We start from the raw sequence: 21,125 nt of genomic DNA on the forward strand, positions 1-21,125 counted from the left end.
AGCATCACCTGACTTAATTCGACTACATTCCATTATCCTTGTTTTGCTTTTGTTGATGTTCATCTTATACTCTCCTTTCAAGACACTGTCCATTCCGTTCAACTGCTCTGACATGATATTTTTTAAGAAATAGAATTAGACCATGTAGGGAAGCAGCCTACTCACGCCATATAAAATCCACATCAGTCTTTCCATTGTGTGCCAGCCAGTCCGCTGTAACTAGCTCTGACGCCATAAATGTTGCGCAATACTTTAAAAATCAAGTAAATATACTGAAACGTTTCTAGCATGTCAGGAGTAATACCAAATCAATATGTGTTGAATATCAGTTCAATAACTTGAACCATTTTCGAAATTTGGACGTTTTTCTGTAAAAATCATTGGCGCAACAGGAAAGAGTTAGAAACTTAAAAATTTATATTTAAATTCCTTTTGCATAATAATTTAGTAGAGACAGTATTCTGGATCTCACAAATTAGAACTTTAGTTGAAATTCATGATTTTCTGGTTTTTGTCTTAGAAATTAAGGAAGCAAGATAGATTAAGTAGGCGAATAAATACAGCTAGGATGTTTAAATTTAAGTAGAAGGGAGATCCGCTATAATCATAAAGATGTGAGACGTTTCAACTGAATGACTATAAAACTATAGCGATAGCATATCTCCAAAGGGCAAGTTCAGAGTTCGTCTACTGCGTGTAGTGTAATTAAATTAATTGTCACGCCAAAAATATTTGACTTAGCCACGCCAGACTTTTATTATGATTACTTACCTGTGTGTGGATTGCACATTTAAATTGAGAGCTTCATCGGCCATCAGCAAAGGAAGCAATGATTTATTCGATAACTTGAATTGGTGCATTACTAGCCCAGCGGCAAGTCGGGAGAGCGGATTTCATCAGGCGTTCCCTTAGCCGTCCGCACAGCGGCTTTATATATAAGAACGTTGCGCGAGAGAGGAAGGCCCCAGTTCTCTCCAGACGCTGATTAGCACACCACCTGTGTCGGGAGTCGCGTCGCGTCGGTAACATTGCTATAAACAGCCTCGGATGCCGTAATAAGTTACTCGGGATACGCATAACCATGAAATCGTTTTCAAGTGAAGTGTTAATTCTGGGATGACTTTAATAATCTATCTTCAGTTTGCGTGTGTCGTATTTTCACGTGCCGCCACGGGACAGACATTCTACCATTATTTAGCGTTGCGTTTGATGAACATTATCATCAAATTATGGCGAGCATTCACTTAAACATTTAATTTGAACAGTTATAGTTGCTTCAGCGCATTAGACTCTGAACTGCACTGGTAGTTGAATTGTGTGGATTCTTTTTTGGTCCGTGACTTTCCGAATATAGTGAACATTTTAGAGAGAATCGTTTTTGATTATGAATCCCAGACAATCTCCTAATTCCTCAGAGCTATAAGCTGTAGCTATAAATGTATTTCTCAGATGAAGTGGGCACTAGGAATTCTAATTACAGGCTTCACGTTTTGCTAATCACTTTCTGGTTGCCAATATTGTAGTTAGAGAGCCAGTGTTGAGAACGGCAAACAACAGCATTAAATAAATAATACGAACATTTTTTATAACAATTATTCCACCCACCCCCCCACATATGTTGCTAATCGGCCGGGAAAAACAAAACATTCCTATAACAAAAAATATCCACCCGCTGCCCCACAACCAGCTTTATTTTAATTACTACATCCTCTTAATTTATCTCCTTTACATTAATCATGAAGTTGAATGACCACTGACTGCTCCATTTGGTCCTCCTATTTATAGAAAATATAATGTATTGGATTTTTAAAAAATAAGACATCATAATTTTTCGACTTCAGAGATTTCTTATTTAATTGATATTTAAGTACTAAGTATATGGAAATTTTATGTTCATAGTTTTCATACATTCTTATATACATTTTTTACATTTGTTACTATGTTTATCATTATGAGAAGGAGTAACATAGAAACGATCTACATTTTTCATCTCCTGCAAGCTTTATATTTCTATGCCACTTTATTGTTTCATTGTGTCTCATCATTTTCCAATGACAATAATATTTTCGAATGTTCTTCACTTGGAATCAGTTGTAAATGATTTTTATAATAACATTTTGAAATACGTATTACACATACACAAGGAATTCGATTATTATTGTAATTTACACATTACACAATTTGTAATTTACACATCGTTCTATATCCAACTTTTGTATATTTCTGTGAAGTAAAATAATCAATTGACTTTTCTGTATTACAATATTTACAAAGTTTGGATTTGCCTGCTTGTTGAACCCGCTCAGTTTATATTGCAAAAATTTATTAGATTTGTGAAAAAGTAAAATTCTCTAATTTTTCTATGATAACTTATAAATCATTTATTACATTATGCAGTAATGTTGTACATTTAATACCACATAAAGATCAATCATCTGCACTGGCTCTAACTACTTTTTTTATAAGTTCATTATATCCAAAAAAGTATTGTCCTTGAAAAACTACGACAATTCATTAATGTGTCTGAATGCAGAATTTATTGTAGTAGGTAACATTGCAAATTCTCTAGTTATAACTTCTTGTGATTAATATGTAAGATTACATTCATCTAATTAAACATAGAAAAGTTCATTAAAGAATACAAATGTTCTACCTGAATAAGTGTCGACTATATCATTTAACAAAATTTTACACAATACTCTACTAGATATTGACTTAGGAAATCCTGAAATTAATTTTAATGTTATTAGATTTGTCATTTAAATGATTTGATCAACAAATAAAATAACTTCGCAACTTGGTCTTTGATACATTCGGTCTGTTTTTTGTAAATCTTGTGGTAAAAATTTTACCCATTTAGTTATTAACTGTGAATTCACATCATCACTTATCCATACACTCTTCTGACAAAAAATATATAGAACTCCATTCATAATTAATAAGTCATCAAATTTATTATTTTCATATGGATCTTTAATTAACTGGTGTTATAACTGGTTTAGATTTTTGTATAGTCGTTTGTGTTGATATATAAACTTTTAATACCATCAATATCATCTTGAAACCATTCTGAAGGTGAAACATATGATAACAGATTCACTGTAGATTCATAAATATGTAAATGATAGAAAACCTATTGAGCATCAATTTTCGTGATCTGAAGGTTCAAATAAATTTGTTTGATATTTTGCTATATTTTTATCAGTTTCCATGTACCAAATCTCATCTTTATCCATGTGTATTTCAACAGGATCATTATTCATATTTGGAAAAAATTCATCACCTATCACATTGTCTTTTCCATCTATCTATAGTCTTTGAACACTGATGACCAGATATTTCGTGTGTGTGTACTCGTCTTTTACTTGTAATTAAAACATTAGAATTATTAATATCATGAGCAAACTGAATATTAATATATCTTGACCATACACGAAATGCCACCTCTGTCACTTCTAACATTTTTCATTTTCCCCTCTATAATTCAATTTTATATTTTTCTTATTCCATTTACACATTCTAGTTCTATAACCACCGAATGCATCTTTTACACTATATCTAAGTCTGTTCATAAAATTAAAAGTATCTTCACATAACTCACCAGCTATATCAAGATCGTATGTTAATTGAAATAACATTAATAAATAATCACTCACTTGACTGAGTATTGTATCATCTTGGCAACTGCCAAAGCAGTCTTCAGACTGCATCTGAAAAATATTCTGTATATAAGTAGCAAAAATCATTAAAATACTTAATTGTTTCATTCTTATCATTTGGCTGCAGGCCTACAGCTGGCGCTGAAACCACTTTCTTTACAAACAACAATAGCAGAACTATCTTCATTTACACTATATACAGTTAAAATATTATAAGATTAATCTGTTCACAAGTACCATCATCATCATATCCATCGGCATTATTAGCAAATAGAAAAACATCACCAATTTGGCATCTAATCAAATTTACATTATACCTTTTAATAACACTTCCATATTTTGGACAGTTAATTTGTTCTTTTAGCCATTCATCAACACATTAATTACGAAAAAAATTATTACAGCATGTTTTTATAAATTGATGATTTTCATTACTTAAGTCTATAAGACATTCATAATCTACAGAGCCAGCTGAAGCAGTCTTAAGCCTGCAGCCAGAATATTCCGTAACTGTTTCATAATGTTTAAATTTTTTCCCTAAAAGATTCATATAGTTCTTGATATTTTGAAATTATTTCACAGTTGTTAAATACAAATCATATAATTGTTGAAAATTTAATTTCTTACACACACACATTGAATTATCTAGATTAGTTGTTCTCTTGCTTTTAGTTAATTCAGCTCATTACGCTGGGAGGAGCTCGCCCATGGCTTGTTAATATTATTATTAATGAGTCCATAAGTTATTGTCTTCTCAGTTTTGAATAACCTGTAAGTCCTACTTATTTTCTCTGTCTTTCAATTCGTTTAATTTCAGACTATGTAGACTCGCCATTTATTAGAAATAATTTTTATTAGATCTGTAAACAAAAGAAATAAAAAAATGTAGTTTTTCCATTTAAAAATTAATCCATTCTTTGAAATTTAAATACATTACTTTTAACTTTTTTATATGGAATTGCCAGGACCAAAATTTTTAACACCTGCAGATCTCAAACAATATAAGATTAATTATATTCATTATCTGGGAAGATGGAGACTAGAAATATATTTTATAATGTATTCACTATGGAATTTCAGAGATTGTGACAGCAGGTGCTGGGAAGCCAGCGCCTGAAAATTATTCAAATATTAAAAGAAATTACAAATGATATTTTAACTTCTCTACATGGAATTCCAGGCACCAGCGAACTGATTCCTGAAAATGTTAAGCAAATGGTGCTTTATACGTTATTTATGAAGATTTTCAGGTATATAAAGATTTACAAACCTGTCAGGGTGTCAAAAGTATGTCAATGTACAAAAAAACCAAAAAATTGCATAATAAAGTCAGCAATCGAATATTACATTCACTGAAATAAGAATTCCAAAAACCATTATTTTGTTGAAAAGAATTAAAAAACAGAAAAAAATATTTTTAATAAATGGTGGCAGTTCCAGCGACAGCTGAAACAGTCACAGTGACAGCTGAAGCAGTTTTTGGGCTGCATCCAAAGACATCTAAAGCTAAAGTATCTGTAAGGAATATATTTATCTGGTTTGTTTATAACAATAAAAAATAGAGAGAATATATATGTGTGGTGTCTGTTCTTTAAAACATTTTCAAAAGAACAGACACAATTTTGATCCATCAGCCACCATGAATTAAAACACAAAGGAATTATAGACATTGTCTGTGAGTGGGCATTTGTTGAAGTCTATGGTGACGTTGAAAATTTGTGCCGGCCTTCTAACCCAAGTCTCCTGCTTACTAGACAGATGCACTGACCACTAAATCATCCAGACACAGTGGTCATCACAACTGCACTAACTATCCTAGCATACTTCCTGCAGATCCAAATTCTCAACTTAGTCACAGACTTCTAATGTAGCCCATTGCCAATTATACTCATTACTCATGGCATTTTGCTGATTTCCATAAGACTTTGAGCCTTGTTTACATCTGCACTGAAGAGATCATTGGATGTCTTCACATCATATATATAAAATTAACTGTTGACAGATTTGACAGTTGTTGTCAAGTCTTGGAAGTAAACACTCCAAAAATGAATTCACGGAATCAAGATGTTGCTGGCTCCAGTTATACAAGTATCAATATATCTGACTGTCTATACATAGAGTGCACAAAGACCTGAAGATGGTATTAATGAGATGCCAAAACTGGTCATCTAAATAAAATAATTTCTGTAAACGATAGACTGTTTGGCGATCTTTTTTTGGTAAATATGTGACTGGCTGCTCTCCCATGTCCAAGATGGATCAACAGAGATCAAGTGAAACTTCCTGGCAGATTAAAACTGTGTGCCCGTCCGAGACTCGAACTCGGGACCTTTGCCTTTCGCGGGCAAGTGCTCTACCATCTGAGCTACCGAAGCACGACTCATGCCCAGTACTCACAGCTTTACTTCTGCCAGTATCTCGTCTCCTACCTTCCAAACTTTACAGAAGCTCTCCTGCGAACCTTGCAGGACTAGCACTCCTGAAAGAAAGGATACTGCAGAGACATGGCTTAGCCACAGCCTGGGGGATGTTTCCAGAATGAGATTTTCACTCTGCAGTGGAGTGTGCTCTGATATGAAACTTCCTGGCAGATTAAAACTGTGTGCCTGTCCGATACTCGAACTCGGGACCTTTGCCTTTCGCAGGCAAGTGCTCTACCATCTGAGCTACCAAAGCACGACTCACGCCCAGTACTCACAGCTTTACTTCTGCCAGTATTTCGTCTCCTACCCTCCAAACGTGCTTCTGTAAAGGAGAGCTTCTGTAAAGTTTGGAAGGTAGGAGACGAGATACTGGCAGAAGTAAAGCTGTGAGTACTGGGCATGAGTTGTGCTTCGGTAGCTCAGATAGTAGAGCACTTGCCCGCGAAAGGCAAAGGTCCCGAGTTCGAGTCTCGGACGGGCACACAGTTTTAATCTGCCAGGAAGTTTCATATCAGAGCACACTCCGGTGCAGAGTGAAAATCTGATTCTGGAGAAATGAAGTGGCTTACGATTTGTGAAAAGCACGAAATGTCAGCCTTTAAGCATGTGGATAAATTTAGTGATTGAGGCATATTCCACTTAGAGCTCATAGCCATACATTGAGTAATTTGCTTGTGAAAGTGATAACTTCTTGCTAGAGGTTGCCAGTCGTTTTGTACATGTTGCTGTAACAAGACTCCAATTGCAGCTGATGATGCATTTACCATAACTGAGAAATATGTGTCAGGAAGAGGGTGAGCTAACAATGCAGCCTCTGCAATAGGAACGTTTACTTTGACCAAGGATGGTTCCTTTTCATCAGTCCATTGTAGTGTGTCTTCACGATTAGCTGAACCTTCTAGTATTTCATTGAGAGGTACTGCTAACAGTGCATGATTGTGCATAAAACGGCGACAGAACTTTGTCAAGCCCAAAAAACGGCGTAACTCTCATATTGTAGTGGTCTGGCGAAACTGAGTAATAATTTGCACAGCATCTTGAAGTGGCAGGTTTCCTTGTGCATTGGTGAAGCACCATAGGGATTTTACTTTCATTGTTCCCAAGACAGAGTTTTACAGGTTAATCACTTAACTATGTTCTTGCAGTCTAGTTAATAGTTCCTATAGATGCACTAGGTTCTCTGCCTCGCTAGACGACATTACTGGCAGGTAATCAATGTTGAAATAACAAAAACTCTATGTCTCTAGTTACTTCATTCATGATCACTTAAAAGTCTGAGTGGTACTGCACAGTCCTAATGGCATTCACATAAATTCAAAGAATCTGAATGGAGCGCAAACAACATTTTGGGTACATCTTTTGGTGCAGTTGGTATGTAGTAAAAAACATGGATGTGGTCGATGGTGGAGAAAACAGTCTTACCATGAATGTGCATAGGAAAGTCTACAATATATGGAACAGGATAACAATTAGGTATTGTTCTGGTGTTAGGCTGATGATAATCACCATATGGACACCACCTATTGTTTTTCTTAGGAACTACGGTATATGGAGTGGAGAGACCTAGCTACTATTTGAAGGGAGACATATCCCTTGTGCTAACGTAAAAGAGAACACTTGCTTTCCACACTTTAGTTTCTCCAGGTGCAGATGACAAGGCTATATGTAAGGTGTAGGTTCTGACATAGTGATAATGGGATGTACCATTGAATGTCTTACCAGTGCTGGAGTAGGTAGTGGACAGATTGAGTTCAGGGAACTGACGAAGCAGGACGCTGTATGGTGAATGGCCTGCAGTCACTTTGATGCCAGCACGGTTGTTATGGTATACGTCCCAGTGGCTGTGTTATAGAATCAGGTAAGGGTCGATTGTATTGATCTGGGGGGAGACTCTAAAAAGATAAGAAGCCTGTTCCAACAGTCTGCTACAGCACATCAGCAACAATTAATCTTGATACAAGACACTCTGAAGACTGAAGTTTAGATGTAAGCTGATGTATCTGTAAGTCTTGATGGAAGATCCATTCACAGTATACAGGTAATTTCCTTAGGTATTCTGGTGTGCAAGATGAGAAGAAGGGTAAATGAAAAAGTCAGTACCTGTATCAATGAGAAATGGTAACTTAGTCAAGTGCTCTGTTATAAACAATCTATGGCTGCCAGGTTTGATATCAGTTGCCATCGCTACTGATTTCTTGTGGTGTTTCCCTTGTTACACGGTGTTCAACAAAGCTCAACTTCAGCTCAAAATTTTTTGTGATACCAGCAGATTTCTCCCCTATGGGCAAGTTTTTGTTTCTCCTGGAAGAGCATTGCCACCACAATGCTTGTGTAGAGTGTCGAATTTGTAAGGCTATGACTTGCTTAAACAGTTAAGCTAGTTGTGCTTCAAGTGCTTCCAAAGAAGTCTCAGTTATAGTAGAGACTATTGCGACACAATCGGTGGATACCTCTCGACTATTTGGTCAGCAGTTTGAGCGAGAGCATCGAGACCAGCAGCACAAAACTGTGATTATTTTTGGTCCTCAGCCGAATTGTCAGCCAGCGTGTCAGGACACAAATTAGTCGACGGTGTGTGATCGCCGAGTTCTTCAGTGCAGAGCGATTTGTCAAGTTGAATAGCTTCTGACTGTGGCAAGTGTATTGCAAGTGGATGCTTAAAACCAAGAAGAGGTTCAGTGCAGAGTGGTGCGGCCGGTGTCGATGTCAAGCAACGCAACTCTGTGCAACAATGAAAAATCTCACACAGTGTTGGTACATCAAAGAAGTGCCTTGTTCTTGTGCAGCTCTGTTTGGAAGTCGTTTCCCGTTTTCCATATTTACTGATGCACTCGCGATCACACTGGAACATTGCTGCACACCTATGAGAACTCTGCTCCATTTTGCACAGTTTTGTATTGCCATGTGGCGTTCAGTGCTGTGTGTTTGTATGCAGAGCGCCACTGTGTGGAGAGACACAATCGGTGTGGACACGGCTATAGAAGTGTATCTTTCAGTGCTTGGTGGCGAAGCTAGGACGGCTCATGTTCCATTGCCATTCGCTTGTTAAATGTAGCCATCACATAACTGTATTTAGTTGCGTCCAAGTGATGTGGACCAAGACAAATTGGCTCTCGAGTTGGGCAAACCAAAGTACTGGATTATCCGACCAGAAGGTCGGTGATTTTAATGCAATGAGACTAAGTCTGCTAAGTGAATTCTTGGAATGGTAGGCATTGATGATAGGGATGGTGAGGGGCGATTCTGTGTGACGTGTTTGACATGAAAACTTATATACGTTATGTTTTATGGTTACAGCCCACAATTCAATTTTCTGACATGAGATGCGATCATTCCAGCACTTAAATCTGAAACATGTGGCGACAAACCGTCCTATGAAAATGCAATTGTTTCAAGTATATAACATTACAGTTAATTACAAAGAGTAATCGTAAGACTGGTAAGAAGGGCTATATCTATATTTTGTTTTTAGCACAGTGGCAGTGTGGAGAATAAAAGAGTTTATAGTGCACACATGAACAATCAGCAATGGAGGTATGCAGCAGATATCAGGCAATTCATTGTCCACATTGCTGTTTACAGAAATAAACTTGACTGTCAATCTAAATTCTTAAAATTATACCAATATTTTGCAAAATAATTGATTAAAAACTGTACAAAAACATAGATGTAAGAGAAGATTTTCATTCCAGTACGATAACGACCCCTCATTATAAGGCACATAAAGCCCAGGAAGAGGTACTTTACAATGCAACTTAAAGGTTACTAAATCCTCGTCAGTCATTGAACATCAGCTGAATAGAAAATTTATATTTAATGCTGAAGAACAAAATGAGGAAATTAGTGTCACTTTCACTTAATGATTTAATCAATAATTTCAAAGCAGATAGAGTAGATTTATGTACTGAAGTTAGCTGCTAATCTTTTGGATTTGATGCCTAAGAGACTGCAGTTTATAATGTAATCAAAAGGACTCCATGCGAAATGTAAGCCGATAATCTGAACAGTATTATTGTTAACACAGTTTTACTTTTTATTCAGTTGCTTTGGGTTGATAACAATTTTTTTTCTGTATTCAGTCACTTAAGGGGGTCAGGACGTCAAACGGGCCGACTTGGAGCAGGAGAGGCACCACAGGACTTTTTAATTTCCACTGTCTATACTTTTACAAGTAAATTCATAAAACTTTGTCAGCATGACCAGGAAGGATTCAGGATTCACACTCGTAGCAGTGGAAGTTCAAAAACATAACAAAATAATTTTTTTACATGTGAAATTTAATCATTTTTACACTTACTATTGGCTGCATTTGTTGCTATAGACACACTTTTCTTCATAAGTAAGGGAGACTGTTTGATGAATTTTGTACAGCATACAAACCATACTTACAGGCGTCTGAAACTCCACCCACCCCACCTCCGTCCCACACTGAACCCAGGGTTACTGTGCGGTTCGGTCCCCAGTTGACTTCCCTGGGAACGTCTCATACCAGACGAGTGTAATCCCATATGTTTGCATGGTAATTATGGTGTATGCGTAATGGAGACACTGAGAGAACAATCGCTGACAATGTAACTGAGGCAGAATAAGGGGAACCAACCTACATTCGCCCAAGGCAGATGGAAAACCATCTTGAAAACCACCCACAGGCTGGCCGGCACACCGGACTTCGACAATAATCCGCCGGGCGGATTCGTGCCGGGAACCGGCACACATTCCCGCTCGGGAAGCAACGCGTTAGACCGCGGATGTCGTTGACATTGTTTTGACCTTGACAACTTTTAGACAATAAATTTGTTTGAGCCGCTCTTTTCCGCAGCACTTCTAATTTTTGTCTTTATATCGTCTTGTCATTGTAAAAATTGCGAAATTATTTTTTAGTTTTTCTATACGTTTAGGACGGAAAAAGCCCAACGAATGACCTGTTTAAGAAAATTGCAAACTTTATCTTGAAGAATGGAGAGAAAACACCAAACTTGAGTGGCCATATAACTGTTTGTGACTGGTGAATGATATAAGCAGATACCTTTTTTTGGGACGTCGATCGTCTTTTTCTGATTGTGCAGTATTTATTTCTTGTTCTTTGATGTTGTTGAGCAAGCACATTTGATGTCTTTTGTATTTCGAAAACGATTTACTGTCTTGTCGCTGTGCAGAATCCTGCACAGTAACGGCAGGAAAATTTCTTTACGGTAATTGAAATAATATATTACGTCGCACAGATAGATCAGATACTGAACAGTAGCTCCTTGGAATAACTCACCGAGAGCCAGTATCTTTGTGTAAAAACTTGAAAATGGCTCCTGTTGACAGCTCACCGCCGAGGCAGAAGAGCGCAAATTTTGAATTAATTTGTTCGTTGAAGGCTAATGACTTGGTGCCAGTTCATAAATACAAATCAAGTGTTACGGGTCTAACAGTTGCAATAGCAGAAGTTGAAGGACCGGTAGTGAATGGATATTTCTGTTTAGGTGAGTCTCAAACCACAGACCATCCGGTCTCCAACGTTTACGGCTATTACAATGAAAATACATTATATAATGTAACGTGATACGATAAAACTGCGTTTGAAGTCGTAAAGTGGTGTAGCTTCAGAGTGTGCACTGAAAACAAGCCATCTGTTACACTTATACGGTGTTTTACTATTATACTGTAAGTGTTTTTGAGTATCACGCGAGCTATTTCGTGGAGCACCACGCAGTTACATTAGAGAGTCACATGTGTTGGACGTCTATTTTTCATTACAAACCGTACAATTAGACTCTCACGTGTGACTATTGTGTCCAAATTTACCAACAATTTATGTATGATTATACGCATTGACGGCCTCCTAATCGGGAACAAGACTGTAACGTGGCCCGAGAAAAAAGTACATATGAGAAGGGAGTGATTTGAAGCAGTGAGTCCCACCCGTGCATGCTGCAATTTTTTCCCCCCGAAGGACGATAAAATCTGTCGCAACGGGGTGTAGTTTACACTCTGTATGATACCAGCTACAAACAATACTTGCACCTGCGAAGCAATACCCACGATTGCCAGTACTGGATTTCATAGACCACTGTCAGTGAACCAATTGAAAGCAGGTTACTTCAAATAGAAAAGTGTCTTTCTTGAGCCTCCATCAGATAGTAGCATGAGTTCCCACCTCAGTCCATACTTCCATTGCAACACACACACACACACACACACACACACACACACAGACAGTCTCCAAGGAGCTGTATGTGTGACACGAAAAATCACATCAGGACCAGGCCATATTCTTCCTGCTGTGTTGTGTTCAGGCTACATTCTTTGTGCTACGTTGTGTCATCTATGCTAGATGTGTGCTCATTTGTTGTTTTAATAAAAATTTAGTTTCACTGGCATAATTCTGACATTTGGTGGAGATATTTGTTCCTCTATTGAAACTTGGCAAGGATTTAGTTCCTGTACTGCCACACTAACCAATTCCTTATGAAAGACTCTTGATACTATAGCAAACTGCTGACTCTATGGGTTCTCAAATCCCAAAACCTCGTGAACAACTTCCAATGTGAATTCAGGGTCACATCATCCTCTGTAACTTAAGAGGGTATATGAGTCTCTCCTGTGTTGAATTTGTTTGGCTGACGGTTTTATGAGTTGGAAATGTTGTAGGATACTACTTAAGAGATTAAACATTCTCCCCATCTTTACAATTGGGTCTTGTGTACAATGACGTATGTTGAATCTTGAATGAACTTTTCACTCAGCAGTGGAGTGTGTGCTAATATGAAACTTCCTGGCAGATGAAAATGGTGTGCCAAGTTGAGACTTAAACTCTGAACCTTTCTTTTTCATGGGCAATTGCTCTACCATCCCACTGCACTCCACCACACTTAAGGGAGGGAGGGTCATTCCATATCAAATCACCCAATAAAAAATAAATTTTACACCCACCTCCTTAGATTTTCATGAAATTTGGCTCAAATGGTTCTAATACCATCCTGACAACACCTGCAATTTTTTTTGCTGTATCTCTTATAGTTTTTTTAATAAGTTTTTGAAGTTTTTATGTTTTGCATTTTCCGAACCTTCGGAAATGGTAAATTTAATTTGTATTCAAAACTTTAAAATTGCTTATCTTAAAAACTCTTTTAGATAACAACATGAATTTTTGCAGCAAGTTTGTGTATTATACATATTTGAAGATAAAAATGATACTATTAAAATATATTAATATTTTCTATATATATATATATATATATATATATATATATATATATATATATATATATATATATATAAAACAAAGATGATGTGACTTACCGAACGAAAGCGCTGGCAGGTCGATAGACACACAAACACACACACAAAATTCAAGCTTTCGCAACAAACTGTTGCCTCATCAGGAAAGAGGGAAGGAGAGGGAAAGACGAATGGATGTGGGTTTTAAGGGAGAGGGTAAGGAGTCATTCCAATCCTGGGAGCGGAAAGACTTACCTTAGGGGGAAAAAAGGACGGGTATACACTCGCGCACACACACACATATCCATCCACACATACAGACACAAGCAGACATCTCACAAGCAGACATATGCCACTGGTCTTCCTCTTACACTCCGACAAGTAATTGTGGGAGCCCTTATGGTCCTTACAATGAAAGAAAAGCCTTGACAGTTAAAAGTGGACTTGGATGCAGCAGTTGCTGTACACAACAACTAATCGTGCAACATGATTTTGACGACACCCCTATGGCAACAACTTGCTGTTTTTGCAGATCTGTAGGAGGCTACTGATTTTGCAAACAGTTGTTTGCAATTCACAGTTGAAAGCTGACAACAGTGCTGCCTGCTGCCGTGGCTCTTCTTTCAGTGTACAGAGTATAGGTTTTTTAATGGTTTTTTGCCAGGTGCTTGATTAGTAACTATACACGATATCCTTACCATCCTTTTCTTTAGTATACATAATTTTCAGTCATAGCTGCATTGTCAGAAGAATGTGCCACAGGGTCAAGTATGTTAGCAATTCCATGTGTAGGCCAACACAATAGATAAAGGTGGCGGCTCATACAGAAGTTTTAGTAAGTGGTTCAGTGAAAAATGCCTATATTACAAATATAAAGTGCACTGTATGTAGTGACAGACTTTTAAATACTATTAGACTATGTTCAGTGAGCCAAAAATGGAGTCAATCAAAAGTGTTCCGACGGAGCAAACACAAAATGTGCCTGTGGTCTAATTGACCCTGTTTGCAAATGATGTATGTACCAAAACATGGTACTGTACCTGAAGAAAACGTAGTTTCTACATTAAAACAGAACTTATTGTGTTCAAAACAATACGTAAGTAATCTGGAAACAGTGATAAATGAACTCAAACAAGAACAAAAAGTCGAAAGTGAGCTATTTTTTGGGCCTAAAAAAAGCTGGTGTGTCAAACAAAATGACAAACATTTTGAACTGAAAACAACGAACAAATATGATTTGCTAGATACAAATGAAGATGCAATCAACTGGGGAAATAAGAGAGATGATTTCACGTCTCCAAGAAGTACCTCGAAGAAGCAAGAAAATATTAAAAGTTCACGAATTCTTTCGCCAAGTGAGAAAAATAAGAAAGGTGGTGATCACATATTTTCAACTATCCAGGGAAGAGGCTTAGGAGGTATTATGGCCACAATGCAAACTAAACTAAAAGTAACTGGTTTTACTCATCCTGGCACACCTCTACATGACGTGCTAAAAGACTGAAACAATTGTACCAAAACTTTTCTGTGTGTTATTGTCGGGCGAGGAAACGACATATATAAGAATGAAAGTGTAAATGCAACCAGGGCCCTAAGAGAATCTTTAGGAAAACTGATGTATATGTCATAAGCATTCCACAAAGGCATGACCTGATAGAAGCTTCATATGTGAACAGAGAAATCAATACAAACAGAAAGTTCAGGGAGATAGGTAGCATTTTGTCTAATGTCACATTTATTGAAGCAGAAAGCTTAGTGAGAGAACATTTCACAAAGCATGGCCTGCACAGAAACAACGGAAATACGGAAGCGTCCGATCCCGCCCGTCTGCTTTGACACATGACGTCACAAATATGGCGGAAACCAAAACACACACACACACACTTTCCACAAGAAGCCTAATGACACTAACGGGACAAGCGCGGGAAATGGGGTGTTTTGGGTTGTGGGCAAACTAAATATAAACAAATTTAGACGCTTTGCGTAGCTACAACGAGTAAGTGAAGACAGCCAGGCATTAATACCCACCCACCTCCCCAGGAGTCGTAACCCCTGCAACCCATAGAAGATAAAGATGCTTCAGTAGCTGATTAGTGTTTTTTGTCTTTTTTAAAAAAAAAATCTCACGGGATAGAACGAACAGATCAGAAAGATAAATATAATAAACTAAAACAAATTGGAGGAAACGGATAATTAAAATAAGTAATAAGTGTTTTTAAAATAAAAAAATATCTCACGAGATAGAACGAACAGATCAGAAAAGTAAATAAAATAAGATAAAACAGAACTGGAGACAGCCACACTCAAACCAAACTCCGCGCCGTCATGACGTCACACACGACAACACCCTTACGTCACGGGTCAAAGCCGACGCGTGGGATCGGACGCTTCTGTCGACCCGAAACAACTATGGTAAACAAGTCTGTGCAAAGAAATATTAGAAAAAATTAGCAGCACACAAGAAAAGGTGCATAAGGGAAGAAATAGAAGACACAATTTTGTATCTAGTGACACTCAAAACAGCCACAAGATGAAAGAACAAAAGAGGAAACATGACTTTGCCCTGGAAAGGAAGCAGGAGGAGTATTGTCACCAGCAGCAGAAGGAGTGTTGTCACCAACAGGAGGAGGAGTGTTGTCACCAGCAAAAGAAGCTGTGTCATCACCTGCAGAAGCACCATCTGTGGCAGAGATCCTGCAGGCAAGAGACAGGAGAGGAGATAGAACAAAGAAGCAAAAACATCTCAAGGAGCAAGATGTTTTGTACTAGCAGTTAAAAAAGGGTGCCATAGAAACTCAAAACATTAACACAAATATTTCTAATATAAGAATCTCGTATCAGAATGTACAGTATGCATCCAATAAATTAGAACAGATAGAAGTACTAGTAGCTACAGAGTTACCACATATATTTGTCAGAACATGGGCTAAAGGAAAATGAAATTTACAATGTACAGGAATATAAAAAAGTTGCTAATTTCTGCAGATCTGAACATAAGGGCGGCGGGGTGGCAGACTATGTACACAGTAAAATAGAGGGTATCATTCTGTGGTCAGAAGACAACGGTACAGAAATGCTGTTTGAAACTGCAGCAATACAGATGACATTTAACAGGGAAAAGTATGTGATGATAGGGCTCTACGTATCACCAAACAGTAAGATAAATGGATTTCTAAAAGAGTTCGAAGTCTTGTTAGATGAGGCTAGCAGGGAATCCCTTATATAATTGTAGCTGGTGACCTAAATATTAACACACTAAAAGACAACTGTTGCACAAGGAGTTTTCAAGATCTGATTAAAACTTACAGACTTACTTTAGCAGTAGACAGTCCTACGAGATGCTGTAAAGGAATAGAAACATTAATAGATCATATAATCACTCATATACCACAGAGCAGACAGTCAGTACAGGTCATGTACACAACCATTGCAGACCAATATGGGGTATTAGTTGAATTAGCAGGCAATGTAGGAAGTCGAGAAAAAATATTTAAAGAGTTTAGACAAACTAAGCAAACAAACATAGACAGGCTACAAAGGCTATTGGAAACCAAAGATTTTAGTGAAGTATACTTATCAGAAAACCCAGATAAAGGATGGGAATTATTCTGCAATACATTAGGCCCTTATGCAGATGTCACATTTCCATTAGTACGTAGGGAAATAAATGAGAGGTATAATAGAAATTGGGTCACAGTAGAGGTAAAAAGGAAGAGGCGAGATGTGTGTATAAAAATTGTCGGCTAAGGCCAGCCCAAGAAAATAGTGATGCATATAGGGAAAAGAAGAAATCGTACATCAAACTGATAAAAGAAACTAAATCAACAAATTATGAAAACAAGATAACAACCTCAACAAATTCACTAAGACCATATGGTCTCTCATAAATGAAGAGAGGAAAGGTGTGGGTGTGGAAAACACTTGAGGTAAATGGGAGGGAACTTAAGGATGCACAAAATGTCAGCAATACTTTAAACAAACATCATTGTATTGAAGTTACAAATGAATTAATAAATCAAAATTATACTTCCAAAATACACACAATAAACATTCCATATGAGACAAAATGCTTATCACTGACCCCAGCCAATGAATCAGAAATTGGATAAATACTAAATAGTCTAAAAACAAAAAACACTGAAGGACTAGATGGTATATCCACTAAACTAATTAAATGTTGTTTACAATGGGTAATAAAGCCATTAGCCTGTCTGATAAACTTATCTATGGAAAAAGGAGTATTTTTCAGTGTACTTGAAAAGAGTAAAGTAATCTACATATAAAGGAACCTGCAAAAAAGACCCGGGAAATTACAGATCTGTAACTATTACATCTATACTCTGTAAAATAATAGAAACCATAATAAAAGACAGAATATTAAATTTTATACAAACATGCAATATTTTCAATGATGAACAACATGGGTTCAGAAAAGGCTAATCTACCAAAATAGCAATAGCTCGATTTGTAACACTTGTAACGAAAGCACTTGATGAACACAAGAAAGTATGTGGTATGTTCCTGGACCTATCCACACTTTGATTGTGTACACCATGACATCCTATTAGAAAAGCTTCATTGTTATTTTATAAGGAGGAAGCAGTAGACATCATTAAATTGTTTTTAGAAAATAGAAAGCAGTGTGTAGAAATAAAGCAAAAAGTGAAAAATAATATAAAAAGTGTCCTTTCTAATTTTGAAGTTATGAAATACAAGGTTCCTCAAGGATCTGTCCTTAGTCCATTACTTTTCATTCTGTGTTAATGATATGACCAAAACAGTATCTGATAGTATAGTTTTCATATGTTGTTCCCACTTTTACGACAGATGACCTGCAGGAGAATGCTTCACTAAATATAAAAAGTGGAAACATTTTTTTCAGGGAAAATAATCTCTTTATAAATGGAAACAAAACAACAGACATTCAGATACATGAAACAAAAAACACACTTTGGACAACATTACTGTCAAGCTTGGAGACCTAGAACTATAGGAGACAGACACCTGTAAATTTGTAGGTGTAAAAGTGAACAGGTATATGACATGGGAATATCACATAAGTAACATTTGCAGCAATATAGATCAAGCATATTTCTGATGAGAAAAATGTCAGTCAGTAAATAGACACTCTCTGCAACCAATATAATATGGACTAGTCCATCTGCACCTCTTGTATGGCATCCTGGTTTGGGGCAATGCTGCAGATGTGCACCCACAAAGGATATTAAGAGTACAAAAGAGAGCCATATGATGCATCGCAAAAGTATCACCTAGATAATCTTGTAGAAATAAATTCAGGGACCTAAACATTTTAACAGTAGCATCAGTATATATGTATGAAACAACTATCTACCTAAAAGCTAACTGCACTGCAATGCTAAATGGAGAATATCATGAATACAATACAAGTAGAAAAATGACTATCATATAGAAGGAAATAGGTGAAAATTAACAGGGATGAACTTGATCAACTAGTAAGGACCATACCGGATACTAACATTAAAATTCTGCTTGGAGACTGTAATGCGAAGATAGGATGAGAGAAGAAATTTTGAGGTGTGGTGGGGCGACGGCTAGCGCATAAACTTACAAACAAGAATGGTGAATGGTTTTGTACTACAAATGGATTGGTTTTGAAGACAACAAGGCTTAAGAGAAGACCACATAAGTTAATGACATGGAAATGCCCTAACGTCAAGCTAGGAGAGTACCATATAGAATATGTAGCCGTTGATCAGAAATTCCATAAGGAAATCTATAATGTTAAAGTGCTGTGTGGTGTCAATGTTGATTCAGACCACTACATTTCAAAAATTAAAATGAAACTGACACATAAAAGAAAAAGCAAACCTCAAAAGTTAGATACAAAGAGAGCATATGACCCTAGTTATATTATTAATAATCAGATATATTACGAGAGATCAAGAATACCTTTCAGTGACAAGTGGCTGTCAATCGATTAAAAGCCTTGGATGAAGAAATAGCTCCTGTATGGAAATGCAAGAAACATGCATGGTTGAACGAAGATTGCGATATAGCGATTCAGCATAGACATAAGACCTGGTTAAATGACCGACAAAAGAGAACTGAAAGCTCCAGGGAGGAATTAATAAATGCTAGACGATCAACCACCAAAGAAATTAGAAGGGTCAAAAGGCAATTTCATAAGGACTCGCTAAAATCTATGGAGGATGTTTTCAATTGCCACAAGAAAAGAGATTCATAATGCTCAAATACACTCCACCAACTCTTTTTCATGAAGGATACAAATAGAAAGGTAGCACATCACAATTATGACAATTTAATGATATTGGCTAAATATTTGAAACACTTACTAAATAGTGCGGAACCTGAACATCATTTGAAAGTTGACTTCTATCCAAGAAACAAAACACATATAGAAAGAGTTATACCACCACATCCAGATGAAGTACAAGCAGCGATTAACTTGCTACAGAATTATAAAGTGGCAGGTGAGAACCAACTAATGGCAGAACTTGGAAATATGCAAATGTACAAACTATTCTGAACTTACACAAACATCTTATTGACATTTGGAATACTGAGAAGTTAGCAGAGGAATGGAATGTTGCAATAATCCATCCATTACACAAAAAAGGAGATAGATCAGATCCAAATAATTACAGGGATGTACCCCACTGGTTATTACTTAAAAACTTTTTCCCAATGTTTTGTATTTCAGAATTAATGAACAGCTTGATGGTGAACTAGGCGAATATCAAGGATGCTTTCAGCCAGGATGAAGCTGTCCTGATCAAATTATTAGTCTCAAATGGATAATGAAACATCAAAGGGTCAGGAACAAGAAGCTAGTGATCACCTTCGTCAGTTTTAAAAAAGCCTACGATAGTACCCATCGTGAATCTCTATTGTCAATTCTGAAAGAATTTGTTTTACATCAGAAACTTGTCGACCTCGTTGCAGTCACCCTTCGAAATATCAAAGCTAGAGTAAGGTTCAGAAATGAATTCTCTGAACCTTTTGAGATTCATACTGGCCTTCGACAAGGCGATGAATTGTCTCCTTTATTATTCAGTTGTGCGCTGGAGAAAATGATGTGTGAATGGAACAATATATGTCCACCATCTGTTAAGATTGGAAGAAAGATTCAACTTAACTGCCTTTCATTTGTAGATGATTTGGCACTGTTAGCAAACAATATTGATGAAGCAAAGGTTCAGATAGAACAACTCGAACTATTAGCACCAAAGGTTGGATTGCAAATTTAGTTTGAGAAAACAGAAATAATGCCCACACATTGACACATCCCATATCATACTCCATAATGACCGAAAAATTAAAGTAGTAAAAAAGTTTAAATATCTTGGTGAGATTATTACCTGAAATGCTAATGAAAGAGCATCAATAGATAGTAGAACATTACAACTACAGTGAGTGCAGAGAACCCCATGGCCAACCTATAAAAAAATGATCTCTCTCAATAAATGCAAGCATCATATGCAAGTGAAACACTTTCCAAACCAAATATTCAAGCAACAACTGACAAATTGCAGAAAGTTGATAGAAGAATACTCTGAACAACTATCAGTAAAAAAACATCAAGTTAATGGGCAGTGGAGACTTTTGCCCAATTCAGTAGTGTATAAAGAAGTGAATCCATTAATGATACAATGTGGAAAAGAAGGATTGCATTTTTTTGGCAACATATCTCGCGTACCAAATACTAGGATCCTGAAGCAACTTTTTGACTACTTCTGGAACAGTATAACCAAAAATATTGGGTTTAAAGAAGTAGAAAGTGATCTGGATAATTGAACATCACCACACACCAAATTCAACACCGAGAAGAGAA

The 21,125-nt window shown here is 36.8% G+C and overlaps 1 protein-coding gene across 1 annotated transcript in view; it reads left to right on the top strand.

The window, feature by feature from the left end:
- The first annotated feature begins 11,155 nt into the window (after nucleotides 1-11,155).
- The window catches only part of LOC126258329 (uncharacterized protein C05D11.1-like), a 123,764-nt gene continuing 113,794 nt past the window's right edge, over nucleotides 11,156-21,125 (top strand). Inside the window, exons 1-2 of the mRNA XM_049955634.1 lie at nucleotides 11,156-11,274; nucleotides 11,396-11,553. Of these exons, the coding sequence (XP_049811591.1) occupies nucleotides 11,192-11,274; nucleotides 11,396-11,553 (241 nt within the window). The 5' untranslated portion in view covers nucleotides 11,156-11,191. The remainder of the gene's footprint in view (nucleotides 11,275-11,395; nucleotides 11,554-21,125) is intronic.

Source organism: Schistocerca nitens, chromosome 1 (assembly GCF_023898315.1).
Source record: "Schistocerca nitens isolate TAMUIC-IGC-003100 chromosome 1, iqSchNite1.1, whole genome shotgun sequence".
Taxonomy (NCBI): domain Eukaryota; kingdom Metazoa; phylum Arthropoda; class Insecta; order Orthoptera; family Acrididae; genus Schistocerca; species Schistocerca nitens.